Consider the following 14,780-nt stretch of genomic DNA (forward strand, 5'->3'; position numbering starts at 1 on the left):
GGTCAACAGCCACTGTGGGAATTTATCAACTTTCGGAGGGGTGGGTGTATGTGTGAGAGCAAGGGAGTGGGAGAAGGGCGACAGTGCTCACACATGAGGTAGTTACATGGACAGAGAGAGAGAGAAAAAAAAAGAAAGAGAGAGAGAGAGAGGATGATGACTGATGAACATCTGAATTAAAATGCAGATCATGTCATAATTGAAATGAAAATGGAGTAGAAAGTGAGCAAGGCATACTGGTTCAGGAATGACTGCACAGCTGTAAAGATAAGGCAAAGGACCAGGAAGAAGAAGAATGCAGGTGTTTTGTGTAAAAGAAAAAAGCCCTCCCTTCTGTCCTTGCATCGGGGGAAGCTGAACACTAACATATCATAACACTGACGTCCATTCAAGTCTGCGCCATCAGAGCAGTGTGAATGCTCCGCCTCAGATTTGTTCCTGATCGGTTTAATTATTGTGTGTCAGTGTCAGAGTGTGTGTGTGTGTGTGTGTGTGTTTAGCTTGTTGGCTCGCAGGGTCTGTTTGATTGACATGAGGTATATGTGAGAAAAGGGCTGTGGAGTGGTGTACATTGTGCGCTCTAACAATGGCTTAATCAAACGGCCCAGTGTGGTCTCTTTTGCTGTTTTGTCATCTGACTCCATTGTTTGGGGGCTTCTTTTGTAGCTTCATTCCTTGTTTTAATTGTGCAAGAAATTTACTGTGTATTGTAGGAGCCAGGGCTATTCAGTGCGACTGGCAAGTAGCTTTGTCAAGGGGAGGACCACAGCAGAGATGTAGGAAGATTTAGGAGGGATAGGAAAATAAAGAAAGGACTTTTTTTTTTCTGTAGCGTGCTGGGAGCTAGCGTACCGCACGCTCACACAGGCTCACAGATGTGCATGTTCACGTGTATGCACCACCCACACAGTGTATATCTGTACACACACACAAAAACACAGAGGCACACATACAGATAAACATATCCACAAACCGGCACTCGCTGTCTCCCTCCCCCTGTACCTCCAGTGATTTGTGACTTCCATGGCTAATGCAGTCCATAAAGGAGGTCTTAGGACCCTATTCGAAGTTTGTTGTGTCTTTTTAAGGTCCGCTCACTGTAATTCAATCAGTCCAGCCTGCAGCTGACAAAACCTGAACGTGTGAAACCTCTTTCATAACACTGCTTCCCCTTCTACTCTGTGGAAGGGGGCTCTAGCAAATAGAAAGGCAAATTGCATTTTACACAAGAAATCAGCAGGAGGTCTGGCTCTATACTGCGTGTTACAATTAAGCTTTTGCAGGGGAACCAACTGTAAGAGCGGAGCGGATTCTGTCCAACTGCATGGGTGAAGTGCAACATCTGCTTTTTAAATTTGGATATGATAAACATGTAACTTTGCTATATGACTCCCATGACTTATTGAGCAAACACAGAGGGACTCAAGCACATCCTGGTTTTGTGCTGTATCATAATATATTTCTTTGTTTCAGTTTTCTTTCTCGCATTATTTGTTCCTGGCATGAATATAATGCTCTTACTGTATAAATAATTATGTTATCAAATGCAGACTCAATGGGACTGTAAAGTAGCCAAACTTGCCCAGGAATACATGTGTGTGCAGAATAAACCAGTCAAACTAAAGTATAATTATGTCTAAGGGCCTCGGCGTTGCTCAATTACTGTCTGTTTGAATTGAACAAAACTAAAAGCAAAAGAATATTAGCAAAATACACATTCATATTTTGTCTGAATCCGATTTTAAACATTTACTTATTTTTTTGGGACTTTTTCTTTTATAGCGCAACATATTTTTGATGTAAAGTACTTTGAACAACATTGCTGTTGAAAGGTTCTCTAAAATACACTTGTCTTTGATAAAAGATGCCTATTTGACCTTTGGGAGCGGTGTACGGTGAAGAGAATCTAAACTCCAAAGGTCCACTTCCTACGGATTCAGAGCTTTCAACTGCATGTCACGGCCACAATATAGTGACGATATGATTAGAAATATTTCTACTCAACTGTTATACCACAAACAAGCCCCGTCTTGCTCTCTGCCTCTCTCGTTCTCTCACCCACATACACCCTCACACCACACACACATTCAGCATGTTTCAAAATGCATGGTGGCCTATTTATTATTGGAGGGGTACTCCAACTGACAAACAAATACCTAGAAATGAAGTCATCTGGCCAGGACATGTTTACACAAACACTGCTGAGGGATTTTACGGCTGATGTTTCTCTGTAAGCCTATGCCGCCCTCCCTAACAGTTCCTCTTTCCCCCTCTGTGTTCCCAAACACAGCGCTAGATGCTATACTGGACCACAAAAACCACCATACTCTAAAACAAACCTCTTTATGAGAGGGGCTTTAGGGTCCAGATGTCCTCGCAGTATGGAAAAGAAAAAAGGGGAGGACCACCAGACTTGATAACGCGCTGAGGTCAGACATGTTAGCTACCCCAGTTACTCCCCCCCCCCCGTCACCCCTCTCCATCCTCGCTGTAACAAGATCGGAATAACGGAGCCAAAGTGTATTAGGAGTCAGGACTCCAACACCGCAGGGTCCGCACAGACTAAACAAGTCCACTTGATGGTGGAAAGAATTGTTCTCTGCTCGAAATGCGTCCAGCAGTCATGCCAGAAAGCATAAATATGGAGCGAGCCACCGGGGATCCTTTGAAACATCTGGGGTGTAATTAATTGTGCTAATGCCTGGGTGGCACTGTCGTCACCCAGGAATAATCAGCTGCGGATACGTTTCTATTATGATTCTGGAAAAAAAAAAAAAATGCAAATTCTCTCTCTGCGAGTCTGCCTCTCCTACTTTATCTGCCTCCCCTAATCAAACCGAACCTAAAGAAATGTTTTGTAATTAGGACTTTTCTTGTGCATCAAGTATGTTTAAAGGACCCACTTATTGACCTGAGCAGATGGGCCCTGCAGGAACTAACTCTATCAACTTGCTGATGAGAAGATAGGGAGAAACATGGATGGGGGGATTCAGCTTAAATATGAATATGCAATTGGTTTAAATTACAGTCTGCTTATGTTTGCTGTGACTTCCTTACTGCATGGGTAGTATACCAGACACGTGCTTATACATCCCCCCTACTGTATCATGTCTGAGGAATTCATGCCCTGTCTGCCCATTTTCTCATCTTAAGTGACACTTTTTTTTTTTTTTTTTTTACATGTACTTGGATTTGCACAAATAGTTTATAGATCCATTCCTATCAGAATAATTTCTGATACTGAGGTGCATATGGTTAGGATTATGGCAGTGACTCAGTCAGACACAAACACAGGTCTAAAAAAAAACAACCTTGTCCACAAAATGACAAATAAAAGGAGCACTATGTTCGATGCATGAGCACGTGTGTCGATGTAAAACATGTAAACGTCTCTGGCCTTTGTGTTTTCCTTACTCAGCAGAATGAATTATATTGTCAAATACTGTGAAAAATAACCATCAGCCAATAGTTACGAAGGTGAAACCCGGCCAGCTAGTCAGTGTTTCTGTTTGCAATACTTTATAATAACATTTTCAATCGCTATGCTTATTCTCCTCTTACAGCATTTGTTTTGGCCCAGGAAGGTGGCCATGTGTCGACTTGTTGAATGGCACAAAAGTTGTGGTGACAGCGATATGTTTAGTGTGTGTGGGGAGGACATGTAAAGGTAGTAAGGACTTGAGTCCGACAATTTGCAAGAAAAGGCGTCACTGCAGTGAAACGGGATTATCTAGAGATGTCATGAGTTAGTTGCATGAGAGTCCTGCGTGATATACTGCATGTGGAATCGTCGTCGTCCCATCATAAAACAAAACCAGTATGGAATTAGGGATGGTGGGCTGGTTTGCTGGTTTGCTGGAGTGTGTTTAGATTGCATGAGGGTTCACTTACTTATTAAACTGAGACCAAACTATATACCGCAACAGTTTACATGGCTGAAAGGACATGGTTCACTCAAAGCCCCTTTCCAAATGTGAAACAAACCACCCCCTGAGATAAATACAATGTTCTTAATGTACCTTTTAGGGTCAACCAGTTTGTAGAGTTTCCCACTGTGTGACTGCGCCATGCTTTTACTGCTCGCCAGTATGTAGACTTCACCTGCAGGAACAGTCACATGGAAGCAGGCCATCAGCACTTTACAGATTTACAGATTAATGTGCAGCATTAAGATTCTATTATTGCAATATCTGGGCTAAAATGAGGAGAGCAGACAAGAGGTAGCAAACGATGACAAGAGGACAGAAAGGAGAGGAGATGAGGAGAATGAGTGTGACTAGCGCTTCTGCATGGCTGCACTTGCCAAAGGACTAGAAGAAAGAGTTTAACTGGGCAATTGGATACTCATGACTGGGAACCAAGCGGATCATTTAATGAGGATCAAGCAAACAGGAAAATTCCATAAGGGGACAAATTGTAAACATGTGTCTGTGAGGCCCATACATCCATGATTCTTGCACCACTTGCAGCTCATGATGATCAAATTCAGGAATCTTTAAATATCTCGTCAAATAATAACTCCAAGACCTGGCAAGAGCTGTGATTAATCATTTCTGATGGCTGTGTGAGTGAGCCACATCATGTGTTCATGCTAATCAGAAACACCAGAGCTGGCAGTAATAATTGTGTGTGTGTGTGTGTGTGTGTGTCTGGTGGGGGTCCAGCTGGTAAAAATGTTCTGTATCATATTAGCCTGCTCACCTCAGCTCACCCTACCTTATCTTAATGCAGGTAAACAGTAACACATCTCTCTACCCATGCAAAACATTGCATTGTGGGTGGCCCTAAACACAGCTCAAAAGTAGGTTTTGGAGTAGCGTTGCTATCTTATGGAAATGACAATTAATCCAAAAGGAAGTATGCGCTCTTTAATATCCGGTTGGGAATGTGCCTTTGAGGTAAGAACAGTATTAGTTCCCCTGTAGATTTGAGTATTACTCCGGGTTGGATAGGTGTTGCAATTTTTCCAGATTTTAAAATCATGTTCTTATGCATTCCACTGAGTTAGTGCAAAACATTACAAACACATTTTTGAATAACCAAGTGGAAAATTCCTCAATGTGATGCTAACATGTGCACCATTGATAAATATACAACAACATAACTAAGCCATGATTTTTCCATAGTTTTGCCAGCCGTCATTTGAGGCCAACAAGCCTTCATGTGGTAAAACCCACAAGGGATTTCAGAAAATATGTTAACACATAACTGTCACTAAATGTGGTTGTAGGGCTTAAGAACAAAACAAAAGGGAAGAGAGAAATCAGGAAAGAAAAGCAAGAATCTGAGAAAACATAGATAATCTGCATTACTGTGTCGGTTTCTTGTCGTTGCCATACTGACCGAGTTCATCTTCTCCGAAACCCAAGATGTGTCCCAAAAGCATGGAGCCACAGGAGCCCACTGAGCCCAGACACAGAGCTTTCTCCTGCCACTGCTCGCCACTTGCTGATGTTGACAATGTAGACTTCTGGAGGATGCGCAGGTTACTGAGAAACAAAAACACACACACACACACACATATATACACACAGTAGGTGAATTACTACCTTCATTACTTTATCAGTTTCTCTCCCCAAGATACTGTTCTGTACTATAGATGACATGCACATTTCTTACATTCATATCTACAAGTAAGAAATACAAATTGATTCATTTGCCGCAATATTAGACACCTTACAGTTGAGATCTACAACTTTGACTTCATGTAACACGGTTCATTGACCCATCGTTCTTTCCCACCCCGTGTCTCACATGGTGTTATTCAAGACCTCAGCTTGTAGTTTCAAAACAAACATCATGCCGGAGCCGTCACTTAGCCACAACAGTATGCCCTTAAATTGTATAAGGCCCAAAATTAACCGAGCACACATTGTTTTAAAACACAGTGCCTACTCCTGATAGTGTGCTAGCCCCCTGCTATTTACTTCCTTTGTTTACTCAAGCGTCAGTGTTTGACATCAGCAAAGTAGGATAAATTACAAACCAAAGAAAAGTGTGAACAGCACAGAGCAGGATGTCTAATCTCCATTTACACCGAATGGGCCGTGACGAAGTGGTGACAGTAACATAGAACTTGTTTTCCCCCCACGTGGATGGGACTTTGTGTTTACTTTGGCACATGCCGATGCAAGGAACAGATTTTCCATTTGAGAAGAGAAGAACGTGTCGTGTGGATCTCAGTCGGGCTCAAGATGTTTGTCTGGTCGTGTAGAAAACAAGGGCACTTTAACGCCAACAGGATAAAGCCACCACGATGTCTTTCAAATAAAGACAGTCGACGAGCGTGCAGGGAGTTGAACGAGATTTCACAACACGTCATCACCAGCAATGTTTCAATCAACCTTTTTCACGGGAGGTATTTTGACATGTCATAGTATGAAAAACACAGCTGAACTTGGTCAATTTAACGATGGCTCAGTTACATTAAGTATCCGGGTAAGCTATGCCCGTGAGCCAGAAAGCACAACACCTCCCCTAAGTGGAATGCAGCTATCATTAATGGCATCAAATACACCTTCTGCTTTTCCTACAGCGACATGTCTGGTGTGAAAAGGTCTACAGTCAGTCCTTTTTCATTCTCACCCATTTTTATCTCCAAACACATAGCTGCCATAGAGTCTTCTAGATTGACAGCCCCTGTAGATGAAGCCCCCCACGGGTGGTGCTCCTCCACTGGACTGCAGGTCGTAGACAGAAGGCTCATTTTCTGGAGACGGACAAGAAGGCAAAAGGTGGGATTGAGGCCCTGCTGCCTTCATGCAACACCGGTAAACAACATTAACGATAGAGGCAATCTAATCCCTGTATTACTCTATAGTTTTTTTTCTAAAGAGACAGCAATATATTATATTTCATCCTTGGCAGACAACTGAAGACTTCAAGATGACTTTATCAAATCAGAACAGAATGCACTAATCTTTTATTAATAAGGGCGATGTTGAAGCAATACAACATGTTTTCTGCTAAAGGGAAATATGAATGGAGGTTTGAAGTCTTTAAACATGTATGATCCAAGACTTTGTGTGCTTATTTCCCAACTGTACTCACTTTAGAGTTTGGGTAACTTGTCTGTGGCAAAAACCGGCACTTTGAATTAGAGCGAGAAATCCCTGTTGAGGGAATAATTTGGGTTGCTAAAAAAAAACAGCAATTTATTGTGGCAAAGATAACGAGCCATTACATTTGGAACAAACAGCAGTCATTTTTGTGTGCGTGTGCAAAGACACAAAGATTGTGAATGTGCTGCTGTTATTGATTATTATCTCAATGAGAAAGAAGCAAAGCTATGCTAAACCATTATTGAGACAGTTATTGTTGTTGACATCTTTAAATCGTACTTGTGGACATAATCTCACATTCCCTTGGCAAGGCCACGCTCCACAAGGGGGGAATCTTTCTAGATCACATCATTTTTACATTCAACCTTCACTCAATCCGGGGTGTTTTCTGAACGCGTTGCCAAAACACCATGTTCTTACAAAATGAAAGGCATTCGTAAAAACAGATGTTATTTTCAGCCGAATAAATCTGAACGATTATCCGTGAAGTTAATGCATTTTATTTATTTCTCAAAATATAATGAAACAAGACAATATAGCTCATGATAAAAAAAAAGTATTGATTAACAGGGATTAACTCCTTCCAAAAAGGTCATGGAAATTCAAACTCACCATAATCTTTCCCTTTAGTAATCTCCATTATTCTTCCTGCTGATGTGTTTTTGCCACTGGCATCCGTACAGATGATCAAGAGACTCCCATTGTCCGTCTGAAGCCGATCCACTGCACACCTACAGAACAGAATATAGCATGAATACAGGAGACAGAGAGGGAAACCAACTACCAGGTGGAAAGTTGGCATAAGAATAAAGTTTCTAAAATGATTTAAAAAAAAGGTACTACATTTTTTTTTTTACCAAAAAGCAGCAAACTTTAGAGTCCCGTTTTGAAGAGTGGATCTCTTTCGCCAGTAACAGCTGTTTAGTTCCACAGTGTGACTTTCCTGAAGTTTCTCATCGATTGTTTCACTCACCTGCCTGGGTCATGTAATCCATGAGCAAAGATTTCAGGTGGCTGGTTGGTGCTGTTGAAGTATGGATTGTTCTGCGGTATGGAGTAAGGTGACGTGCAGCAGTCTGTGTCCACATCTACCCTCAGGAAGGACCCTGTGAAATCACTGCATTCAAACACACACACAAACATAGAGCTTCACAATTGTGGGCGCTAGAAAGGATTTATTCTTGAGGCACAAACACCAGCACTCAACCATTAATAGTATGATTCTAATGGCGCTCACACACTTTGAACAACAAAAAGCCACACAGCTGCCAAGTTATTGTTGTTAAATAGCAGAAGAGAACTGGTCTCTGGCATTTTTTATATGTTTTAGATGGAACAGAACCAACAGAGTCAAACAAAAACATGTGCTTGATTGACGCTTCACTGCAACAATGGAAGGCTCGAAAACAATTGAGACCAGCTAAACTTTGATTTGTAGCGACAAGTGTCGGGGGTCAATTTGTAGCTTCATGCCACCAGCCTCAATGGGAATTGGCTGTTGCCGTGTCACTTGTAGTGGGAATGCAGCATAAGACGTCTGATCTCACCTGAGTCCATCCATTTCCTCCATATCGTCCAGGGTGATCATGCCATCTCCCAGGACGATGTGCAACAGACCGTCGGGGCTGAACAGCAGTTGACCACCAAGGTGCTTCCTGTGCAGCTCCGCCACTTCCATCAGCATTCGGACAGTCCGGGTGTCCACCTGGTTCGGGTTTTTCCTAAGATTAAGACAAAAGTTAGCGCGTCTTTGTCACTGGGTTTCTGTTACAGGGTGCAAACATGATACACTAAGGAAGGAATATATATCAGGAGTATGAACATGTCCATACCTATATGCTTCCACATAGACTGATAATTATTTAAAAGTGTCAGGGTCTTGGCAAGTAGCTTTTCTAGACAGTCGGCTCTTGATTGGGGTGAAAGCCAATGAAGAAATGCAATGTAAGGTTTAAAATACACTGCATAAGACATGATTTGAACAAAAAAAAACCTTAATAGTACTCTCTCATTACCTTCGGGAATCATTGTGTTTGTGTGTAGAATGATACCAAGGCATGGATAAGAATCGCTGACAAGACATACAAAACAAGATCCAACATTAAATAAATGAGTTTGAATCTTTTGTTGTCTGGAGACATTTAGTCTAATGCAGTGTCTCAGTGAGGGAAAGACAGTGGGTGGAGATGTAACATAGGATTCTAAATGTTGCACAAGTTCTACTGCAAAGTGAGGATTTGGCTTCACAGTATCAGCAACAAATATTTCATCATGTTATTTTGGGTAGTTCTGCAATTGTTAAAAAGCACCTTGCCAAAGAAAGAAAAATGACTCTTGAACTACCATCAAATACTTTAGCTGTCATTTCTCGATAGGACTCTCAAATTAAGGTCTGTGCGCTGTCGTCACCAAGACTGCGTGCCAAGACTATAATTAAGATTACATCATTAAGTTAAACTTACAACTGTGATTATGCAAATTAAAATGTAACACTTAAAGACATTCGTGAGAAAAGATTGTTGTCTAAATTACAGGTCATTGTGAAGGGAGTGTGAGGTATCTCCAAAGCGAAAGGCTCACGTCGCTATCATAACAAGTGTGTTGCAAATGAACTACAGTGCTGCGTGTGCTCTTGCAGCTTTCATATTTACTGTGGTTTCTGGCAAAAAAAAAAAAAGTGTTCCGTCAGGGTTTTGTGATCCAAACCGTTTCACAACAGCGAATAAATTTCAACTTCAACCGATTCTCAATTTTCTTATTGCATTTGAAAAGCTTCCTGTTTTTACAAATCGAACCATTTGAATTTCTGAGCAGTGAAAAGAGAGCATGCAGTGAAAAGCAGATTGTGGGAATCTTTACCAATACTCATGCATCGCTACAAATTACGACTTACCACATTGTAAACTGTCCTGTATTTTTCAGTGGTTTAATAAATGGGCTAAGGCTTTGCATGAAGAAATGCATGTGTCCACGCTATATTAATCCAATAGTTAATAGGTCAGTTTAACGTTGTGCAGACTATGAGGCAGCTGAGGTTTGGGTTTCCTTTCAGGCAGTGAACGGCCCACATTTAAAAAGGTAGATTTGGCACACACTTCTCCCATTACCTCGAAACGGTGTATTCAACCACACGGAGAATGTGGTCGTGTGGTCCGATGGCCCAGCGCTCTTGGTTGGTGGTGTAGGAGACGTAGAGCTTGCCATTCTTCTTGTAATTGGGGTGGAATGCCAGGCTTAGCAGGCCCCTTTCATCTCCGCCCTGCAGTCAGATGAGAAACACAAAAGATCCAGCAGTTAATTATGTCCCTCCTTGGCTTCTGCTCTGCTCTGTGGGGTCGGAATCACCCCCCTCGGTCATCTTCATCACCAAGACCACTACATGCCACCCCTGCACACCCATCACCCCCCAAAGAGGTGGGGGACCTCTTTAATTCTTCCACATCTCTAATCCCCCCCCTTTTTTTTTATTTATCCATCACATTCCCTTTCACACCCCTGCTATTCTCCCATTCTCTCTTTTTCTACCCTCGCCTGTTTCACTTCACACCTTCACCAACCTCCTTGAATATACCATTACCAACCATTATAAAGCGTTTGACTCTGGGTAGAGCTGCACCTCCTCTACAAACCCCCCGCCTTTGCCCAGTTCCCTCTGCAGCCTGGTTATGTGTGCTTGTCCACAGGGTCGGAGGGGGAGGAAGGGGGGGCTGTGACGCCCAGACCCTCCCGGTGGCCTCCATTGTGCAGTGATTTGTGTGTGTAATCTTTGGGGGATATCCGTGAATGCTACGCTGAGTGGCTGAAAGAATTTATTAGCTCACTCACAGTTCATAGAGCGCACAAAAAGTGCAGAGTGCTTCAGTCCGTGCTTTTTGCTCCCCGTTTCCTCGCTCTTTCCTGGTTTACACAAAATCCATGCAAAATTCAAGGCTTGGAGGGGTTGAGGGGAGAAGGGGGCGACGAGCTGCCAACTCCCACTGTCTTGGCAACATGTTTAGAAAACATCGAAATTGCTTGTGTAATATGTAAACCTTTGTCTCACCCCGGAGGCAGCTACATCAGTTGTCACTACCCTGGTGGTCCTCCCATCATAGTTAGCTGTAATAATCAGCTACAGCATTTCATTCCCTCGGCAAGACTAGCCTGGTCGCCCCTTTTTTTATGTTGTACTCTCCCTCACTATTTCTTCTTGACAAAAGAATGAACAGAATGCGAGGCTTAGGTGTGAATAATGTTTATAAAGTAATCCCTGTGTGGTTGTTTCTCTCTGAAAAACAGCTTGATTCTTTCAAAAAAAAAAGAAAACAAAAAGAAGAAGCTAAAGTGAGCATCATGCAGAGCCGTTCTCACTCATGGCAGACAAATTAGTATCATGTCTAAAATTAACACAGCTGTCTCATCCATAAGGTATTCCCTCTCAAAACATGGATATTGATTTGAACACCAGTGGCAGGCTCCGGATAGGTGTAATCTACGTCACAGGCCAAGTAAGACACATCATAAATTGGTGTACTGAGTCCTGTTGAACTGTGTTAGACTTGGCCCAGTCATATGCAGCGGTGACATCGTCGCATGCGAATGAAAAAGAGATGACTCTCGACAAAGAAATGTACTCGAAGCACAAATGAGCAACAGCAGAGACCCGCATGATAATCCACAGGGGTTCTATCAATCTGAATATAAAAAGGGAAATGTTATAAAAGTTGACAAATAAATCTCCACCTCAAAAGGCAGAGTTCCTCCACAGCCAATTTATGAGTACTACTAAATGTCAGATCACTGAAGTCAAATAAAAAAGGAGTTATGTGGCACCGGCTGCAGCGCACTGTGCAGCTGGATGCGAGTGAGAACAGAGGTGACTGCACAAGAAAATGTCGAACAGGTTTCATCTGAGGAAGAGAAATTCTCAACTTCACCATGAAATGCTGGATCCATGATTTTGGGGGACGCAGTGACTCACGTCCCCAAAATAAACTCGTCATAGGGAGTGGGTCAAAGACCACAATTCCAAAGAGGCCTAGATCCGGAGTCAAAGGAGGACCACCATGATCCACAGTGGTTAAAATGGCTTAACTATTAGCTCCCTTGCTAATGAGAGCAGCAGGCGGACAGCAGAGCCACAAGAAACAAACAGCGCATTAGAAAGCCGTTCACTGCAGAGTCAATCCAAGGAGATACGTTGATTAAAAGAAGACAAAGTGCTCAGCATTCATGTGCCAGAACCGCCTTGGCAGAGCTCAAAAATCAATACCCTGTACAAACAAGCTAATTTAGAGAAACTGCAGGTTTCACATACTGGCAGCTGCAAAGTGAATCTTCGGGGGGGTTTCAGCTTCTACGCTGTGGATTGAAAAGCCATGGATTGGATTCAGTAGTTTTTCTAGAGGTGTGCATACTTTTCACCTTCAGTAGATGCATAGATGAGGAACAATTTAGAGGCAAGCTATAAAATGATCCGTGCTATAACCACTAACCTCCATAAATTCTCAACAACAGAGGTTCATTTTGCTGATTCTAACGCCTGCCATGTCCAAACCTCAAACTGTACAAATGACTGTTGTGTCGAATTAAAATCACATTCCCTCCATCTCTCTCGTGAGCATCTTTGTGTTTTTTATGACTGCCATCATTCTTCCACAGCCAGGCAGGGGGCTCTGATTGGATCTCTCATGAGGTATTATCTCTTCATTTTTCACTAACACCTGCCTCTGCATTCCTCTTTTCCCTCCAAGTGTTCTCTGGGGCTCTGGCTTTGGCACTGTCAAAGTGTTGGCGTCACTCCACAGAAAGCTGGGAAAGTATGGCGCGAGGATGAGGAGCGGTTTTTATCTCACATCTCACGGTGCATTACATTGAATGCCGGTCCTTTCTGAGTGGCGGAGGCACACAACGCTACGATTTCCAATTCGGCAGCGGCAGCTGTCCTCGAGTCTTAGTGACGCACCTGTTGGTTCATGCATTGTTACCCTGAACCTTTTGATCCTTCCTCATTGGCTCGTGGGCATTCCTCCGCCAAAAGATATTCCACATGAGTTGATTGGAGCAAAGCAATGTCTACGCCCTTCACTCAAAGACTACCTGCAGCATCTACGCTCGCAGCCCCCCACGACACAGACAATGTGTAGTATTGTCTGCTTTTCCTTTGTACAATGAGGATCACAATTTCCGCTGAAACTAGTCCACCTGTTTACATATAAAGCCTGTGACAATTTCAGAGCAGTTTCATGACTCATTAATCCTGCCACCAATCAAGAATAAGATATAATCCATCAACTGGGCCGTCAAATTCATAGAATAGACTCTATTTTGTTCCTACTGTAACTGCTATATTTGTTAACATCTTTCACCAGCAGACAGCCCACTGTTTGGGGATAATTGTGAGATCATTATGAGTTATAGTGAAGAGGAGGCCACTTATTTTAGTCCAGAGCAGCCCTGGGCCTCTGATGGCCACTGAGAATGCAGAGCAGCTGTCAGCGGAGCAGGGAAAGAAAGAATAACATGCTGTGACTTATTTGTTTTAACAGTGAAATACTTTATTGGAGGTCCCTTCGCCCATTATACACAGGCTAATGCATGTCAGTGGACTGCTAGTTTAGGGATGCTGTTCACAGATGTCTTCATTTATAACATTCACTGTCGCTGTCACGCATGCGAGTTTCAAGCGTGTTTTCTGAAGTTGTACCGTCCAATGCGCTCTCATTGTTTGAACAGAGGCTGAGGTTCACTATCAAAGAAACGGCACTACGTTGTCCTAAAGTCCATGAGGTTTGTGAAAAATTTCAGCAACTCAAATTACTGTATTGGACAGGCTGCGACAAGAAACTCAAATTTTGTGGAAAACAGTTTTAAATAACTTCATTTTAAAGCATTGCACTGTATATAGAATATTGCTGAAACATAATATTTGATTCGACCACTTAAAAGTTATATTCATAATATATCTTCTTGTTTAGTATACACACACACACACACAGACACACACAGCTTCCAAGCTGAAGCAACACAATCTCTTATAGTATAGAGATTGAATTTCAGGAGAAGAACACCCACAGCGCAGCTAGGAGCCCACACCACCACAGCACAGCATTGTTTCTGTGCAGTTCGGCTTAATTGGCACGGGGGGATCCATGGAAAGAGGGGGGGGGGGGATAGAGGAGCAGAAGGAAACACAGAACATTACAATCAAAGCATGTGCGTGGAGCTGATGATAAACCCGTTATCTGCCCTGTCTCCTGGGGGCCCGGGTTCCTCTCTCTGTATAAAGGCAGCTCCATCCTGTTGATGCTGCCAGTAAACACCTTAGCCCTCCCCTGGTTCTGTTCACCCCGTGCGGCTGGGAGCCCGTTACGGCAGCCAACATCACAGTATAGGACTCCTGGGGCCTGCGGGGGATCGAGCCACGTCTAATTGTCATAATGATCACTTTATCCACAAGCAGTTTGGATTGAATGACGATAAGATGGCACAGCAGAGCAGCGAGAGCATACCGCAGGGGGCAGTTGCATATTCATTTGCTGCGCTCTGTTTGACTCCTTGTAAGCAAAGGGTCTTGTCAGTAGAAGAGCAGGAGGCATGCGTGATAGATAAACTTCCTGTCTGGGAGTGTGCCCCACAAAAATCCCAGCTAACCAATCTCGTGCCATCTCAACAATTTCCGAACAATTCTCAAATTCAAAAAAATCGGTAAATAACAAATATCACGACATTTTTCCTCTC

At 42.9% G+C, this 14,780-nt stretch overlaps 1 protein-coding gene across 1 annotated transcript in view; it reads right to left on the reverse strand.

The window, feature by feature from the left end:
- Nucleotides 1-14,780, reverse strand: part of hhip (hedgehog interacting protein) — a 31,816-nt gene that overhangs the window by 5,809 nt on the left and 11,227 nt on the right. The window contains exons 5-11 of the mRNA XM_068589258.1: nucleotides 10,169-10,320; nucleotides 8,609-8,782; nucleotides 8,035-8,178; nucleotides 7,674-7,792; nucleotides 6,586-6,709; nucleotides 5,344-5,489; nucleotides 4,020-4,101 (exon numbers count right to left, since the gene is read on the reverse strand). Coding sequence (XP_068445359.1) covers nucleotides 4,020-4,101; nucleotides 5,344-5,489; nucleotides 6,586-6,709; nucleotides 7,674-7,792; nucleotides 8,035-8,178; nucleotides 8,609-8,782; nucleotides 10,169-10,320 — 941 coding nt within the window. The remainder of the gene's footprint in view (nucleotides 1-4,019; nucleotides 4,102-5,343; nucleotides 5,490-6,585; nucleotides 6,710-7,673; nucleotides 7,793-8,034; nucleotides 8,179-8,608; nucleotides 8,783-10,168; nucleotides 10,321-14,780) is intronic.

Source organism: Clinocottus analis, unplaced genomic scaffold, assembly GCF_023055335.1.
Source record: "Clinocottus analis isolate CAN_PGR_092001 unplaced genomic scaffold, fCliAna1.0.p SCAF_22, whole genome shotgun sequence".
Classification (NCBI taxonomy): domain Eukaryota; kingdom Metazoa; phylum Chordata; class Actinopteri; order Perciformes; family Cottidae; genus Clinocottus; species Clinocottus analis.